The sequence below is a fragment of the Nycticebus coucang genome, chromosome 10, assembly GCF_027406575.1.
Source record: "Nycticebus coucang isolate mNycCou1 chromosome 10, mNycCou1.pri, whole genome shotgun sequence".
NCBI lineage: Eukaryota > Metazoa > Chordata > Mammalia > Primates > Lorisidae > Nycticebus > Nycticebus coucang.
The window spans coordinates 43,072,579-43,089,783 of record NC_069789.1 but is presented as its reverse complement, the minus strand read 5'-3'; the positions used below and the strand labels follow the sequence as shown (position 1 = coordinate 43,089,783).

Here is a 17,205-nt window from a genome sequence, read left to right as displayed (position 1 = left end):
ACACCTTTGGCATTCACAAATTTAACAATCTTGTTTTTCTTTTCTTTTTAAAAATTCCTTGTATTGCAGTGCTTATGTGGAGGGGTTAGGCGCTAACTGCTGCATTGGTTGCCTGGTGTCTGCTTCTCAATAATGCCCATTGTTTTCTCTGGGCACCTTCAAATCATGTCATAATAAATTTTGTCAAATCAACATTAGGGACTTACTTTATTTTATTTTGTCTATATTTTTGTGAAACAGATAAGGCTGTGGAAAGGAATAATGTTAGTAGAAGTGTCAAGGCTAAGAAAAGAATGACCTTTCCCTAAAAGTAGGAAGTTTTGGTAAAACATTGAATGTCAGATTATGTGGAGGTTTAGTTTTATGATATGAATCAGCAATTACTTCATTTAGAAACAAGAAGAGAAACCCTTTGCCGAATGATTTTAGTAAGTGCTCTGGGTCATACTTAACATTGTTCATGAAATTAGGAAGTATTAGGGTTGGAAAAATTGTGCTGTGGGGATATTTATAGGAAACAGGATTCTCAAGAGGAATATTTTCCAGAAGAACATAAGAAACTTAGCTTTGAGTTTAAACAGCATGAAGCAGGATGGTGCCAATGGCTTAGTGTGTAGGGCGCTGGCCCCGTATACTGAGGGTGGTGGGTTCAAACCTGGCCCCAGCCAAACTGCCTTATGGTGGGCACCTGTGGTCCCAGCTACTCGGGATGCTGAGGAAAGAGAATTGCCTAAGCCCAAGAGCTGGAGGTTGCTTTTAGCACGGCGCTCTACTGAAACAAACAAACAAACAAAAAAACAGCATGAAGCAAACAAGGTAAAGGGAAAAAAGCCTACCTGTTCTATAATTTTTTACATATTTTATCTTTTTCTTTCTATTTTCTTTTTCCATGGAAATTATAATATAGATTATTTTCTTAATCAGTGTGGAATTAGAAAAAGGGATTCTGAGGAAGTAATTTGGGATTAGATTTTAAGTCTTTTGTTAAGGAATTTGGACTTTAGTCCTTAGGCATTTGAAGGTCAATTCCATCAGTCAAGTGATCTGATCAGATTTGAATATTTTTAAAGAAAAGAAAGAGCTGAAGGATGGAAAGAAGGTGTCAGGAGAACAACTAGTGGGAGGCTGTTGCTATGATCAAATCAAGAGGGGAGAACCTGAACTAAGGTTGTGTGGGGATGGAGTGGATTGGGGGTGAATAGAAAAAAGAAATCAGATTAGGGAGGCAGTTTTGAGGTCTAGATCAGCTTGATTTCGGACTAACATGATGGAGGGTGATAAGGGAAGAATGGTGAATAACTGTGAAGTTTGCAACTTGGAAGACTCTAAAATGGTGACAGCTTTCACCAAAGTTGAGAATTTAAAAGGTAGAATATGTTTGTGAGGCAGTGCCTAGTCAGGTTGTAATCAGGAATGAGAGTGATAGCAGTAAAGATCAGGTTAAAAGCCAGTGTGGGGAGAAGTGCTTACTTAGCGCCAGGAAGCAGCGTGATCACAGAGGAGGCGGCTCTGGAAGAGCAGAGTGGGCTGAGGGTACTTACACAGCAGGTGTGGTCGGTCTGCGTGTCGGTCAGCAGGGTCTCTGGGTGGGAACAGCTAACCTGTTTTCTGAGTCAGGGAAAATGAATACTGTATTTCAGTGAGTTTTTCAAATGATTAAATTTTAAAGTTTCTAGGTTTAAAGAATTAAGTTTTAGTTATTTGGAAGGAATTCCCTAATCCAGAATCTGTAATCTCTACCTTAGCCCAAATAAATGAAGCACCATACCAACTACATACTGACCTGTGGCAAGGCGTATTGACTAATATCTTGATGTTGACCCTGAGTGATCTTTAGATAGATTAAATTGTGTTTAGGACACTGATTAAAAGCAACAAAAGCTTATATTTTAAGAAAGATTTCATAAAATAAGTTTTTTAAATATTAGGAAATAATAACATTTATCTGAGACCCAGCTCTCAGTAGCTAAAAAAAAAAAAGAAAGAATAACATTTAGAATATGTACCTATCTAGAGTCATTTCCCCCAGTATGTTAAAATAATCAACTTAAAAAAAAATGTAGATCCATTTTTTTTCTTTAGTTTTTGAAGTTGTAATTTTATTTCTTTTGTTCTTTTCTTGAAAAATTGATTAAAATCTAGTTAGATTTCTTGGAATTTAATTATTTGTCCTTATGGGCAGAATAGAAATGAATGTGATGCATTTTAAATCTATGAGTCTCAAAGGAGAATATATTGGCTGCTGTTAAGAAAACATTGGTATAATATTACTCGTACTTTTAAATTATAGACTTTCTGTAAGGTTTTCGTTTACTTGAAATTGCCAGTATATCAATTTTAGGTTTTGTTTTGTTCTAAGGAACTGTAATAATAATTTTGTAGGGGAAAATGCTAGCTGTTACAGTTTTGGTTACAAATGGGTTTCCTTGGTGATTGAAGGACAAATTTTAATAGAAGTCACTAGGTAAAAAAGGTACCGGAAGAGGCTAAGTTTGTTTTTTCTGATTTTGTGATATGAGCACTTTAATTGTCAAACAAAGATAAGTTGGGATGCTCTGTTTTTCTCACATTTCTCATAAATGGCATCTTTGTAATTTCTTCATAGCTAGATATTTAGTGGTGGAAATACTTTCGAAATACCTGGCTTCTTTGGCATCCCACAGTTCAGACGCAAACTCCGAATTGCTATTACTGTTAAAATTGTGCATTCCTTCTGGTTCTTAGGTACTACTGAGTTCTTGCTTCTAAAGACAGCAGTTTAGTAAGGAAGGGACTTCTTTACACAGTTCCCTTGGTGGTCCTCCAGCAATTTTCAGGATTTAGTTTTTAAATGGAGTTGGGAGTGTGGAAGGCAGGCAAAGGGGTGGAGAAAGATCCTGTCCTTAGATTGCCCCTGCATTGCAGGGCAGCAGTTTCTTACTCTCACATAAAAGCTGTTCTAACTGGAATGTGTGGAATCCTAACTTTGTAAATAATTCAGCTTAATGTTTGTTTACTGAACATGCCTAAATAGATTAGAGTTTAGACAAAAGTGAGACTCCAAGTTTGAAATGAGAATGGGCAGGATTGTACATACTACTGTTGATGGGAACAGTTGAAAGCCAGTTTCTCATTATATTCACTTCTGTTCAGTTTTATTATATGGTAGTTTCTTTCTTTTTTCCCCCCTTTTGGAGACAGAGTCTCACTATGTCACCCTCGGTAGAGTGCTGTAGCATCACAGCTCACAGCAACCTCAAACTCTTGTGCTTAAGTGATACTCTTGCTTCAGCCTCCCAAGTAGCTGGGACCACAGGCTCCTGGCCAAACGCCCTGCTATTTTTTGTTGCAGTTGTCATTGTTTAGCTGTCCTGGGCCGGGTTCGAACCTGCCACCCTTGGTGTATGTGGCTGGCACCCTAACCACTGTGCTTCAGGCGCTGAGCCTGTATGGTAGTTTCTGATATGAACAATAGTTGTAATCAAAGTGAACTTGTTTGGCAGTATGGCACATGTAGCATATTAACTTAGGGAAGATATAGATGTAATAAGAAGTAGTTATTACAGAACTGTGGTAGAAATTGTTAGTTACTGTTAAATTAAAATGGTGCTGTACATCTTTTGGTGCTATTTGAAGAATATCCTCACCATTTGAAGCTGCTGCAGTGGCTGCCTAAACAGGATTTTCATTAGTAAGCTTGAAGCTTTAGAAAAAACATTTATCCTGCACAAATGAGTCTTTTATGTTTGTATTTATGCAAATAATGTATTTTTAAAAATCAAAATAATATTTTCTTGTGTCTTGCTAAAAATCATTTTGAGTAGCAGGCAGTTAAGACCCTCAATGGAGATGGGTTATGCATGGTACTAAAAGCCACAGATTCTAGAACTAGACATCCTGGGCTCCAAACACCTGTTATAATGTATAGAGTGAAAAATTCTCACTTCCTGGGGATGCTGTGAATACTAAGTGAGTTAATATACATGACGTAGTTAGAATAATGCTTGACACACAGTAGGCGCAACGTATATGTTTGCAATTTTATTTTTCATCACATGTCATTAGAATGAGTTGTTATACTTGGTGCTTATTTTTTCCTAACAAATAGTAGTCAAAGATGAATTATTCTAAATTTGTAAACCAGTCTGAAAAAGAGCTGTTACTACTATTTATCTGAATTATTGGATAATTCAAAAATTCTTCAATAATTTAATAAAAATTATGTTTAGATTTGAAATAGTCTGACTTCTTTTAGGTGTGTTTGGTTTAGTAATATATAATTCTTACAAAATAATAAAACTAGATTATGAGGAACTAGCAGTATGTCCACTTTCTGTTGTTCCTCATTTCAAGTTACAGTTGAACTAGCTAAATGACTTACAAGATTTTGCTTACTAAGAGAAGTTTGGTTTGTTTTTTAAGTGGGTTCTGTCATACTGTTTGAATATTCCCATCTTTGTGACTAGTGTGTAGAATATTATTAGAAGATTATGGATGTTCCAGGTTGAGGACTCTGCATTCAACTCAGGGCATCACCGAGTAAGGATACTAGTCTAAAGGGCTGTTCTTGGCATTTGCGTTGGGCCACATGCTGTGCCAGATATTTTTACATAATTATCAGTTTAGAAGTGATAGCACTGCCATTTTAGCACCAAAAGTCAGAAAGGTTAAGTGACTTATCCTAGGTCACGTAGATAGTAATTGGTGGAACCTGGATTCAGTTGCAGTGTGAGACACTCTTGTTTTATGCATTATGTCTGCTGTTTAAAAAGATCTGAGGTACTTAAAGTAATGAGAATCAAAGCAAAACTTCTTTTACCCAAATGAGTTAGAAGAACTGGGGCTGGCTAATGAGCCAATGTGTCACGTGCCAAGACTAGGAAGAGAATGTGAGGAGGCAGCTTACATCTGTTTTTTCCTGGGTCTCACATCCTCTTCATTGTTGTTCAGCATAATGGAGACAGAAAAATTTTTTCTTTCTTTGAGACAGAGTCTCACCTTGTCACCCTTGGTAGAGTGTTGTGGCGTCACAGCTCACAGCAACCTCCAGCTCTTGGGCTTAGATGATTCTCTTGCCTGAGCCTCCCAAGTAGCTGGGACTACAGGTGCCTGCCACAATGCTCGGCTAGGAGACAGAAATATTTTAAAGTCTAATTTCTCAAAAGTGTTATGTAAGATGAAATATTACCATAGTAAGATATTTCAGAATCATGAAACTCCTGAAAAAAATATTTTTTTTTGTTTTGCCGGGGTCAGGTTTGAACCTATCACCTCCGGTATATGGGGCCAGCGCCCTACTCCTTTGAGCCACAGGTACCGCTCAACTCCTGAACATTTTAAAGAAAATTTTCTATAAATTCACTGTTAGAATTGACTTTCCATTCACATAATAAGGAGTTAAAATTTGTCAGACATCAAATGACTCTTGTATGCAATGATTGTATCTAGTATAAATTTTAGAATCCCCTTTTACTCTAGTTCTTTCATGAAAACTTTCGAACAGAAAGAAAATCTTAAAAGAATGGTAGTATAAATACCTGTATTCCTACCACCTAGGTTCAAAAATTATAAACGCTGCTCTGTGTTTGTTTTAAATGGCCATCTGCCTTTTTCTCTATCTGGTTTTTGTTTGTTTGGGTTGATATTTTAAAGTACTACCCATGCATGTACCAAAGAATTGTCTTTCTCTTTTGAGATGGAGTGTCTCTCTGTTGCCGCAGGCTAGAGAGCTTTGGCATGGCCTGGCTCTCAACCACCTCAAACTTGGGGGTTCAAGCGATCCTCCTGCCTCAGTCTCCCAAGTAGGTAAGACCTCAGGCACCTGCTACGGCTGGCTAATTTTTATACTTTTAACAGAGACAGGGGCTCACTCTTGCTCAAGCTGGTTTCGAAAGCATTCGTCCTGCCTCAGCCTCTCTCTTATTTTTTTGAACAATTTTATTGAGGTATAATTTACATAGCATACAATATAAGAGATTTTTTTCCTAACTTTGGGAACTGGAATCAAATCAAGCTTCAAAGTTGCGGTTAGTCATCTTTTTTACTCTAGACCAATCCTTTGCCTTTTTTTTAAGACTAACTTTTAAAGAGACAAGCTAGTCATTTCAAAGAATGAATAATAAGTCCAAATTTTACATTTGTCTGTTTATTTCGTTATGGTATCTTAACTTGTTCTGTATGCTCTTTGCCTTTGAGCTGGAAGTTAGGACTAAGGCTTGATGAGATTTAGGTTAGATTGTTTTGGCACAATTATTTCATAGGTATAATACCCCGATGCTATGTACCTTTACTATTGTAATACATCATGAGACACACTATCAGAATGTTCCATATTGTTGGTGCTGTTTTTCACTTTGTTAAAGTGGTAATAAATAAACTTTTTGCATTAAAGATGCACCTACACACTTCCCTAACTTCTGCAGTTATTAATTAATTTCTGGGATGAATACTCTGGCAACAGCTGTTATACTATCCAGTCTACGACTGGATACTTTCCCAAAAGTCCTTTTACACTTTTCTCCATCCAGCTTTTGCCTTTTAGTGTCAATTAGTGGTCCTTGCCTAAAATAGTTTTGTCTTTGGAGGTTACAGAATGGTGATTTTCTTTTTTTTTTTTTGCAGTTTTTGGCTGGGGCTGGGTTTGAACCCACCACCTCCAGCATATGGGGCCGGCGCCCTACTCCTTTGAGCTACAGGCACCGCCCGTGATTTTCTAATTTATCACGTTTTTTGGTGGGGAGGGGAATGGATTAAAATTCCTAAAGATGGGAATTGATGATTCATCCCTCTTAATTATGGCTATACAGAGTAAGGAGTAATTGGCTTAACAGTCACTTCCAGTGCTGGTAAATGAGCTTTCCTCCCTTTCCCCTTTTGTCTATCTTTTGAAAATATGGATATAGGGATTTTTATTCATTCAGGAAAAGCAAAAAGAAAATGTTTACAGTCAGTTACAGTCATTGTGCTTTCTGATGCTTAAATTTGCAAATGTGGCTGTGGGAACTTTGTAAACCATCTCTTCTGCCCTTTGGGGATGACCCCATTTTTGTTTGGTTCTTCTTGTTCTGTGTGCTTTCTGTGTCCCAGATCTGGAATTGTCCTTTTCTCGAAGGAGGTGGGGTGGGAGCAATACATTTATTTTTATATCCTTTGTTGAAATCAGTAGATAAATTGATAGTATGCATATTCTTCACTAGAGATAGCCTACTTTTATTTGTATAGCATTTCATGGTTTTACAAAGCACTTTTACTTACGTTTTCTTATTTAAGGTTTTCTAAAAATTTGTCATATTAAGAAGACATTGTTGTCTGTTTTGCAGATGAATTCACATTTCTATTAATCTATTTATGAATCTGGGCTCTTTATTTATATATTGCATAATATAGCAGATAAAATAGTAAGAATATACTTTAAGAAACTAATTGGCCAGAATACATTATAAAAATTTCCAACTCTTGGGCAGCACCTGTGGCTCAGTGAGTAGGGCGCCGGCCCCATATACCAAGAGTGGCGGGTTCGAACCCAGCCCCAGCCAAACTACAACAAAAAAATAGCCAAGTGTTGTGGCAGGCGCCTGTAGTCCCAGCTACTCGGGAGGCTGAGGCAAGAGAATTGCCTAAGCCTGAGAGCTGGAGGTTGCTGTGAGCTGTGACGCCACAACACTCTACTCAGGGTGACAAAGTGAAACTGTCTCTAAAAAAAAAAAAATTTCAAACTCCTGACTTAGTGTGAATTGTATATAGTGCTGTGTATATGAGATGTTACATTTGATTTCTTAGGCAGTTTAGTTGACTATAACTTACTAACAATTCTTAAGAGAACATAAACAATGAGGGAAATTATTGCTGAATAATGTTTCCTAGAAGTCAGTACTATGGATGTAGCCCTATGGATAGCAAGAAGAATACACATAAAAGCCATCACATAGAACCACTTTGAATAAAACCAAGGGCAACAAAGAATTAAAACAGAAAAGTTCAAGAGATAAAAAAATAAAAGAACAGTAAAATTTATTTTTTAGGGATATTAGACCTGAGTTCTTGGAAAGCTAAGAGTTAGGTTTTCTTAGAAATTTAACATGTGCTTGGACTATAATTAAAGACGGCATAATTTCAGCATCTGGATTTTTTTCCCCCTCCTAGTATATCCTACTAGACACTTTTCTCATTTGCTTGGATCTTAAAATTACTTTTCTGAATCTGGAAACTATACATGAATTTGGAAACTGTACAAATAATTAACAGAAATGAAGCCCCAGTGGGCTACCATCTAGGAATACTATCTTAGAAAAACAGTTTAATTAAGACATTTGTAGAGGAATGGAAAAGGCAAAAATTGATCAAGACAGTTGGGAATTATTTATTAAGAATTTTTTGAGAATCAGAAAAATTGGTAGTGTTGATACGGGTTTTCCATGTCATCTTAGCTCTGTAGAATCTTCATTGGATCTCTTGTGCATTCCAGATGGAAGTCTTTCATGATCATTGGGATGTTAGAATATCTTGCATGGCTAGAAAATCATGGATGTTCTTATTCAGCTTGTAAAGATTAGGGCTGCATTTCACTTCTATTGATTTCTACCAAAATATGTTCTTTATATTAAGGGATTTTCTATAGACCCTTCATTTCACAGGTAGAAATTTCAAATAGGCTTTAATCAATTGTAGGTTAGATTACTAACTACAATTGTAAATAGCTTACTAAAAATTTTTAACAACGAAGGTATTAAGGTGAATTTAGCCAGTGTTATGAATCTTTGCTAACATAGGTAAAACTAAATTAAAATGAATATTAAACATTCTTCTTTCGGAAGGCAGTGAAAGAAATGGTTGTAGATTGCTAAATATAGATGTAACTATACTGTTTAGTTTTTAGGGTTTGAAATGAAGTTAAGCTCCTAATTATTTGGTGTTAGACTAATGAATAATTCCCAGCCTCCTTTTTCAGTGTTCTTTTCAGTAGCTGCCAATGTATGTTTAAACTTTGATTTTGAAATGGAAGCTGATTAACATTTTTAAGAGTTGTCTTTATCTTCAAAATTGACAGACTACTTCTGCAAGATCTTGGTCAAACATTTGTATAGAACCAGTCCATTAAGGGTAGGGACTATTTTATTTCCTTCTACCACTTGGTTTTTATTAATTTTTTGCATTTAATTAGTTTTATTTATTATTTATTTATTTATTTATTTTTGCAGTTTTTGGCTGGGGCTAGGTTTGAACTCGCCACCTCCGGCATATGGGGCTGGCGCCCTACTCCTTTGAGCCACAGGCACCGCCCTTATTTTTAATTTATAAAAAAGCACAAGCGTTATCTTATTTTTTTAATTAGATTTAGATTCAATATTAATATCAGGGTACAAACGATTAGGGTACAGTGTTTCCCTTTTGTAATTGTGTCTTGTATACCCTTACATTGTGCTTATTAGGTGGGAGCACACTAATCCTTCTCCCTCTTCTCCTTTCTCCCTCCCCACCCAACTTGAATAGTTTTTCTCTTGTGTGGGCATGTATTAATTTGTCTGTTGGCTTCATATTAGTATTGAGTACATTGGATACTTACTTTTCCATTCTTGTGATACTTGACTAAGAAGCATGTGTTTCAACTCCATCCAAGTTAATACAAATCATGTAAAGTCTCCATATTTTTCATGGCTGAATAGTATTCCATGGTATAGAAATACCACAGTTTATTTATTTTTGTTGTTCTTGTTGTTGCAGTTTTGGCCGGGGCTGGGTTTGAACCCGCCACCCTCGGCAAATGGGGCCGGCGCCCTACTCACTGAGCCACAGGCACCGCCCGAAATACCACAGTTTATTAACCCATTCATGGGTTGATGGACACTTGGGTTGTTTCCACATCTTGGCAATTGTAAATTGAGCTGTTATAAATAATCTAGTGCAGATGTTCTTATGATAAAATGATTTGTTTTCTTCTCTGTAGATGCTTAGTAATGGGATTTTGGGAACAAATGGAAGGTCTATTTTGAGTTTTTTGAGGATTCTCCATACTTATTTTCAGAGAGGCTGTTATTGGTTTGCAACATGTAAAAGGTTCTCTTCTATAAAAGAGTTACCTTGTTGGTGGCGTTAGGTCATTGAATCAGTGCTGCCTTTAAACAACACTGGAAAACTTTGTAAGTTGATGAATTTTGATTATTACAGTTTATATTTAGATGCTAACAGAACTTCTACCTAATGCTAATAAATATCTGTGTCTAGCATGTATAGTAGGGTTAACTTTATCTTACGTTATTTTTATACCCAGGTTAAGAAATTTCTTACTTATGTCAAGTCTTGTACCTTTAAAATTTTCTAATTTGCAGTATCGGAGTCACTGGCTTCACTAAGATTCAAATCCAGAACTCTCTTGGTTCTTATTCCTATTGTAAAAAAATATATCAGAGTGCCACTACTTGTATTTTACAAACAAAACCCAAAACCGTTCATTCTCACGATATCTTAACATTTAATGATATTTATTCAGGGATTTCCCCAAGTAAGCTTTTCCAGTGAAAGATACATTCAGAATTTGCCTCAGGAGTTCTTTTTTTCTTACATTAATCTCTGATCTACTGTTTCTTTGTGGGTGTTCAGAGTATTCAGGAAGTTTTTATAATTAATGGTAAATCATGTATGTAGAAAAGATATAGTAAATTGAAATGATGTGAATCTAATGAGTAATATAGTTTACCACAAATCTGACTTTAATATAAATTATTTAAAACACATGGAGGCGTTTTCACATGTATGTGGTATATTAGTACTTGTTCTACTGTGTAGTTTATATAATGATGACTTATTCTGCCTACTCTTTATACTTCTTACCCCAGGGCAACTACTTCTTAACTTCTTTAGCTGGTTCTGTTGGCATTTAATATATCTCTGTATTCTTAACTAATATGCAAATAGTTATATCGTTTGGTTCATCAATTTGAGATGTTATCTGTTAGCTTCAAGCTTTAGTTTTCTTGAATAGTTTCCTCCCCCTCTCAATATAGCTATTTTATAATTATTTGTTAAATCAATATTTAGCATTTATTATTATGTCTGTGCAGGTATTATTTATAGCCAAATGTCATAGTCCACATTTATGTTTCCTTTTTATTTATTTTTCCTGGAGATAATAATTTTCATGATTTTTCATATTTAATTTTCCTAGTTTATCAAATTCAAGCAACTTCAGGTACCATATCTCTTGTAATTGTTCCACTTTGAGCTGATAGCTGTCTTAGGCTGCTTCACGTTGTTATTCTGGAACTTACGTTTTCTGGGTTCCTTGGGATTGCTCCTTGACTGAATTTCCTCTTTCCTAGTTCTTATGTCCTTCTCGTTTCTTGATTTTCTCTCACTTTTTAGTAAAGCATCTTCTTCATTGGTTTTGTGCGGCAGCAGATGTCATGGTGATGACAGCTTTCAGCATATGCCTTCCCTGCGGCCACACTGCTGCCCGTGTCCTTTATGCCTGATCTGGAGCTGTCAGCTTGGCATCCCCATTTGCTTTCATCCTAGCAGGTCCCTTTCTTTCTTTCTCTTGTCGATTCACCTATTTCTCTATCCCATGTTGTTGTCTTTTGGTTTACTCCATCTTTTGGGAAGAGGGCAATAGTTTCCTGAGGAAAGCTACATTGGAAGTAAATCTTCCAATGTAGGTTTCAGGAACCTCAGATGTCTGAAAGATCCCGTTCAGCCCTTACGAGGACTATTATTAAGAATAATAATACTTTGGCATTATGAAAGTATTTGGACTTTCTTGCTTTGGAAAGTCGAAATCTGTTTTGTCCTGATTATTTTCATGTATGTGACTTGCTTTGTTTTCTTTCTGGAAGCTTATGGGATATTCTTTTAGTTCCCATTGTCCCCCAAATCTCACAGTTATCTGTTGAGGTGTATAGGGCTCTGTTCCATCTGAAAATGTGTTTCACTGTGGGGAATTTTCTTGAAGTACTTCATTAGTTTTCTCCCATACGTGTTTGTTATTCCCGTTGTGTATCTTGTGTTAATTGTCTTTTGAACCTTTTGGCCTGGTCCTCCTGTTACCTTTCTTTTTCTTATATTTTTTCTTTTTGTTTTGTTTTCTGGACGGTTTCTTAAGCTTTATCTTCTCATCTTTGTGTTAAGCTTTTTAATTTCTGCCAACATGTTTCTAATTTCAAACTCTTTTTTACTGTTTTTATGGTATTTCAAAACTAGCAGCTGTTGTTATTTTGTGGATACAATATATTTTATCTCTTTAAGGATATTATTGATATTTTCTCCTAAATTTTCTTCTATTTGAATATTTTTTTTTTCTAGAAGTAGCTTTTTAAATTTTGGTGTTAGTGTTGCACTCTGCCTTCTTTCTGATAATCCTTAATTGTCTCTTTATGATTAGAACAAATAGTCCTAAAAATGCACTTGGAAGTTCTGAGCATGTGGACTGGCTGGGTTGTGTATTGGCAATGGGTCAGCTTTTCTTTTTTTTTGATACAGAGTCTCACTATGTCGCCCTGGGTAGAGAGCTGTGACATCACAGCTCACAGCAACCTCAAACTCTTGGGTTTAAGTGATTCTCTTGCCTTAGCCTACCAAGTAGCTGGGACTGCAGGCCCCCTCCACAATGCCCAGCTGGTTTTTTTGTTTGTTTGTTTGTTTTTTGGTTGTAGTTGTCATTGTTGTTTGGCAGGCCCAGGCTGGGTTCAAACCAGCCAGCTCCAGTGTATATGGCTTGGGCCTTAGCTTTTGAGCTACAGATGCTGAGCGTGGTCAGCTTTTCTATGTAGTACTCCTGATGTTTTACCTGAGGGAAAGGCCAGCCCGCTAGCATTTTAGGAGCCCAATATGAGAAGAAACCTGAGGTTCATTATTTGGTTGGTGTATTTATGTAACTTAATCTCATTTTTGGTACTGTACCTATGTGTTTCTCTGTGCTACTATTACCTGTCCGCAAGTCCAAAACCCCAGTTTTTTTTTTTGTTTTTGTTTGTTTGTTTTTGAGACAGTCTCAAGCTGTTGCCCTAGGGAGTGCTGTGGCGTCACAATTCACAGCAACCTCAAACTCTTGGGCTTACGCGATTCTCTTGTCTCAGTCTCCCCAGTAGCTGGGACTACAGGCGCCCACCACAATGCCTGGCTATTTTGTTGTATTTGTCATTGTTGTTTGGCAGGCCCGGGCTGGATTCGAACCTATCAGCTCCCATGTATGTGGCTGAGCTACAGTTTTCTGCCAGCATAATGTAGAATGGGAAGAGGGTGGTCTAGAGATCTGCTTGTTTCTCAGAACATAACTATTATCCCCAGTTCTCTTTATTTTGTGTTGCTATTGTCTCTTCTGATCTTGTCCTTTGAGTTACATCTTTAAAACAACAGATCACTTTTCTGTAGTTTTATTGCATATTGCAACTGAGCAAAACTATGTTGTTTTATGTTCAAACTGCCACCTTAGCACGGACCACCTGTCTCTTGTTACATATTTCTTAAGCAAATGTAGACATTAAAATTCAGAGTCATTCTGTTGTCTTGAGAACGAAGTGTTCTTTTTTGACCCTCCATCATGGTAGATGTTCTAAATTACCTTCCCATTTCGTTGTTCTCCTGTCAGTGGTGTGTCAGGCAAAGCATGCAAGTGTTTTATAATTGTTGGTTTTTCAGTATCACAGATTTTATTTTTGTTTCTTTTGTTGGTTAAATTATAGTAACAAAGTGTTTTAATATTTGATTTTGCCAATTCTGAAATCTTTGATCAAATTTATGTACTATTCAGTCTTCAGATTATATATTAAAGCACTATTTCTGCTTTATATCTTGACAGTAAAGACAAGAGTGAGCCAGTCCCTGTTTATAATAGTGTCCTTTTTTTTTTTTTTTTTTTTAATGGGATGAGTGTTTCAGGGCTATACGTTTTAAAATAAAGGAAAGTTTCAGAGTTAGATAAGTAATCTTTTATAACTATCTTTTCTTTTAAAATTTGCTTTCTATCTTGTTAATGACCCCATAATGATAACACTGTTTTCCAGCCAAGTGTCACTGAGTTCTTATCTTGCATATTTAGATTTTAATAAAGTTTTATATTTCTGTGAATCGGGTAAATATATATGCATAGATTGTTAGCTCTTTGAAGATAGGGACTTTGTTTTGTTCACCAGTATATTTCCAGCCCTAAGAACAGTGTTCAATACACAGTTAATTATCAGTAAATATTATGTAGAAGTGAATGAAAAAAATCCAGCCCTAAGAACAGTGTTCAATACACAGTTAATTATCAGTAAATATTATGTAGAAGTGAATGAAAAAAATCTCACAGCTTGTGGTTCTGCATCTTTGTATTACTTAATACCACAAGGTGGTACTGTTGTACCATGAAATGAGAGCCTAGTTCTTAGATCCTCTTACATAGTACTACCTAAATCCTGTGACTAAATGAAATGAGTTGAGCACCTTTATGTTTATTGCCTGGTTCATTTATTTATAATTTTAACATGTGATTAGTCCTTGATTGCGTGATTGAGTCAGGCAGTGAGATCATAATCTAAATAAGGAACATTTGGTTCAAATTTTTATAAAATGTTAAATGAGGTGACATCTATAAAAACCTAGCTCAATACTAAGGTTAGTTTTCTTTTCTCTCATTCATTTTACCTTAAGTCAAAAGATTTTGTTAAATTTCTATTTGTGAAATAATTTGTCAGAAATTTTCTAAAGAATTATTACTAAAGGAAAATAATTACTGTAAGTCTGTTTGGTTGTTAAAAGTTTTAGTAGTTGACACCAAACCTGGATTTTACTGTATTTCACCCCCATCCTCAAAAGGTTTTATTTTGCTTACATGTTTCTTTATGGGGTTGCTAAAATGTTTTATTAATGTATAGTTCTTTATTATATTCTTGTACATGTATGATTATAGTGTATAAAGTCAGTCAGTTTATGATTTATATTGATTTTACCCTATTGTAAAACTGTGGTAGCTTGAACCTTTTTATTTCTTTCTGACTGAATTGACTTTGGCATATTTTGATTCTCAGACTGAAGGGAAATCAGAAGAGGGCCCAAGTTGGACTATCCTACGTGATGATTTCATGATGGGAGCATCTATGAAAGACTGGGACAAGGAAAGTGATGGGCCAGATGACAGCAGACCAGGATCTGCACGCGACTCTGATACGTAAAGCAATGTAGGAGGCATATTTGCAATCACTTGCTATCTCCTACAAAAAATGTTTCATTCTCTTACAGTTGGAAAGTTATAAGGATACCATTTGAAAGAAAGCCTAAAAACTTTTACTAGCTTTGGTAAAGGGAGAATACTGGTCTTCCCTCTTTTCATGTAAATTGTATTAAGATTATATTTTCAATTCTTGTATAGTTTTAAGTATTATTCCACAAAACAATTGTAAAAAAATTTTCTGCTTAACCAGCAAGAGATACATTTTTCCAGGATCATTACATGTTTACTGATTGGTCATGTCTGTTGATGTGTTGTTTTAGAATGACCATTATCTACAGAAATGCAGTACAATTCTTAATTAAAATAAACTTTTTGAAATTAATATTTCTATAGTTTTTGGAAATAATTGCTGTTCTTTTGTTTGTTTGGGGAAGCTATTAAGATGTCTGTAGTAAAATTTAAAATTATAGTATTTCTGATTTTGGGTGGTGATTTTAATTTTAGATAATCTGGTAAATATGGCCTAAGAAACATCAGAGTTCTGCTTTTATATTATTTCTTTTTATTTACTAAGTGATGCACATAATGATGTAGGTTTATTTTAAGCGTTAGGCTATTTTTATATGACGGATTACTGAGTTGGAAATTCTCATTTTAACTTACACAGTGAGACATAATTTCTTAGGAAGCACATTTCACATATATTAATTTCTCTCTTTCTCTTTTATCCCCTGAGTGTTTGAGTGAGGTTAACTTCTCTTATACACTGCCCCACCAGTGAAATGAGGGAGTCAGACATGTAGTCTACATCAGAATGTTGCATCTGCTTTGAGACTTGATTCAATATTGTTGCCTTAAAAGTTATTAATTTGGGTAACTTTTAGTATTTAGCTGTTAAAATGAGAAGAGATAGTAAAACTGTTTAATATCTTTCCAAAATTTCTGTGAAACTCAGCCTAAGATCTAAAGTTTTTAAGGGAATTATTTAATAAGTGTGATCTGTTTCTTTATGAAAAGGGTCTCTCCCTTTCTTCATCTTTCCATAATAAAAATACTTCCCTCCTACCACCCAATAGCACATACTTGGATCTGTTATATATTGAAGGATAATCCTCTCCCAAAAATACGTGCTAGAGCAGAGATGTTTATATTTTCAAACCCATTTGAGTGTTATAGTATTGTGTGACTAAGGTTAAATTATTCCATGGCGTGGTAGTTGTTATATAAAGAAAGTGTACACCCAAGATATCAAGTGTTAAAAAAGCAAAGCTTAAAAATGCATTTGTATTTATTCTAACTTTTGAACTTTGCCATTTTATTATATTATAGAACTGCAGTTTTGTCATTTAATATAAATAAATATGAAAAATGTTCCTAAATAGTAATATAGCAGTGCTAAATACCCCAATATAACTTAACCTAGAAAACTATTTTAATGTAACCAAACACATAGATAATTTTGGAGAAAATAATGTGTGCAGCATCTAATCATTTTTTTTCCTCCGAAACTAAAGATTATATTTTGCTTTTGGTTAATAATGATTTTCTGGGTTATGCTAAAGTTTTACAAAAATTTTTCTGAATAGTACATTCAGGTGATAGAAACAGATAAATTCTTATTTACTAAAAAGTTGTTTAGAAACATTTATTCATTTATAGTCCTTCATTTAATTTAGAAAAATTTACCAAGATTTTCAGATTGAAAGTAAGGAAGAGAATATTTGCATACATTTTTGTTCAGAAATTATTTTATTCCAAAGTAAAATTGAGTTGCTATTGTCAGGAAAAAAAATAGTATCACTTGTGTTAGTAGGAGATGAAGTATGCATAAATTATATGAAATGATTGTTATCAGAGAAATGAGATGTCTTCTATGTATTAGTATTTCTGTATCTTGACTATAAAATATTTAAGCAAAATACCAGCAAGTATAAATATGAATCTAAGGATAAGCATATTTTAGAAACCAAGTGTGTGTCTTAGTGAATAGTTTAAATGGTCTAGTTCTGTTACCTCTATCCTAAATATTTTACCTGCAGCATTTAACTTCTTCTGACATCAATCAGATAAATGATCTGCATCTC

General features: G+C 35.1%; 1 protein-coding gene across 1 annotated transcript in view; it reads left to right on the top strand.

Moving 5' to 3' along the window:
• RRP15 (ribosomal RNA processing 15 homolog) overlaps positions 1-15,134 on the top strand; it is a 49,919-nt gene extending 34,785 nt beyond the window's left edge. The window contains exon 5 of the mRNA XM_053607919.1: positions 14,979-15,134. Within this exon, the coding sequence (XP_053463894.1) occupies positions 14,979-15,122 (144 nt within the window). The 3' untranslated portion in view covers positions 15,123-15,134. The remainder of the gene's footprint in view (positions 1-14,978) is intronic.
• Positions 15,135-17,205: the final 2,071 nt, after the last annotated feature.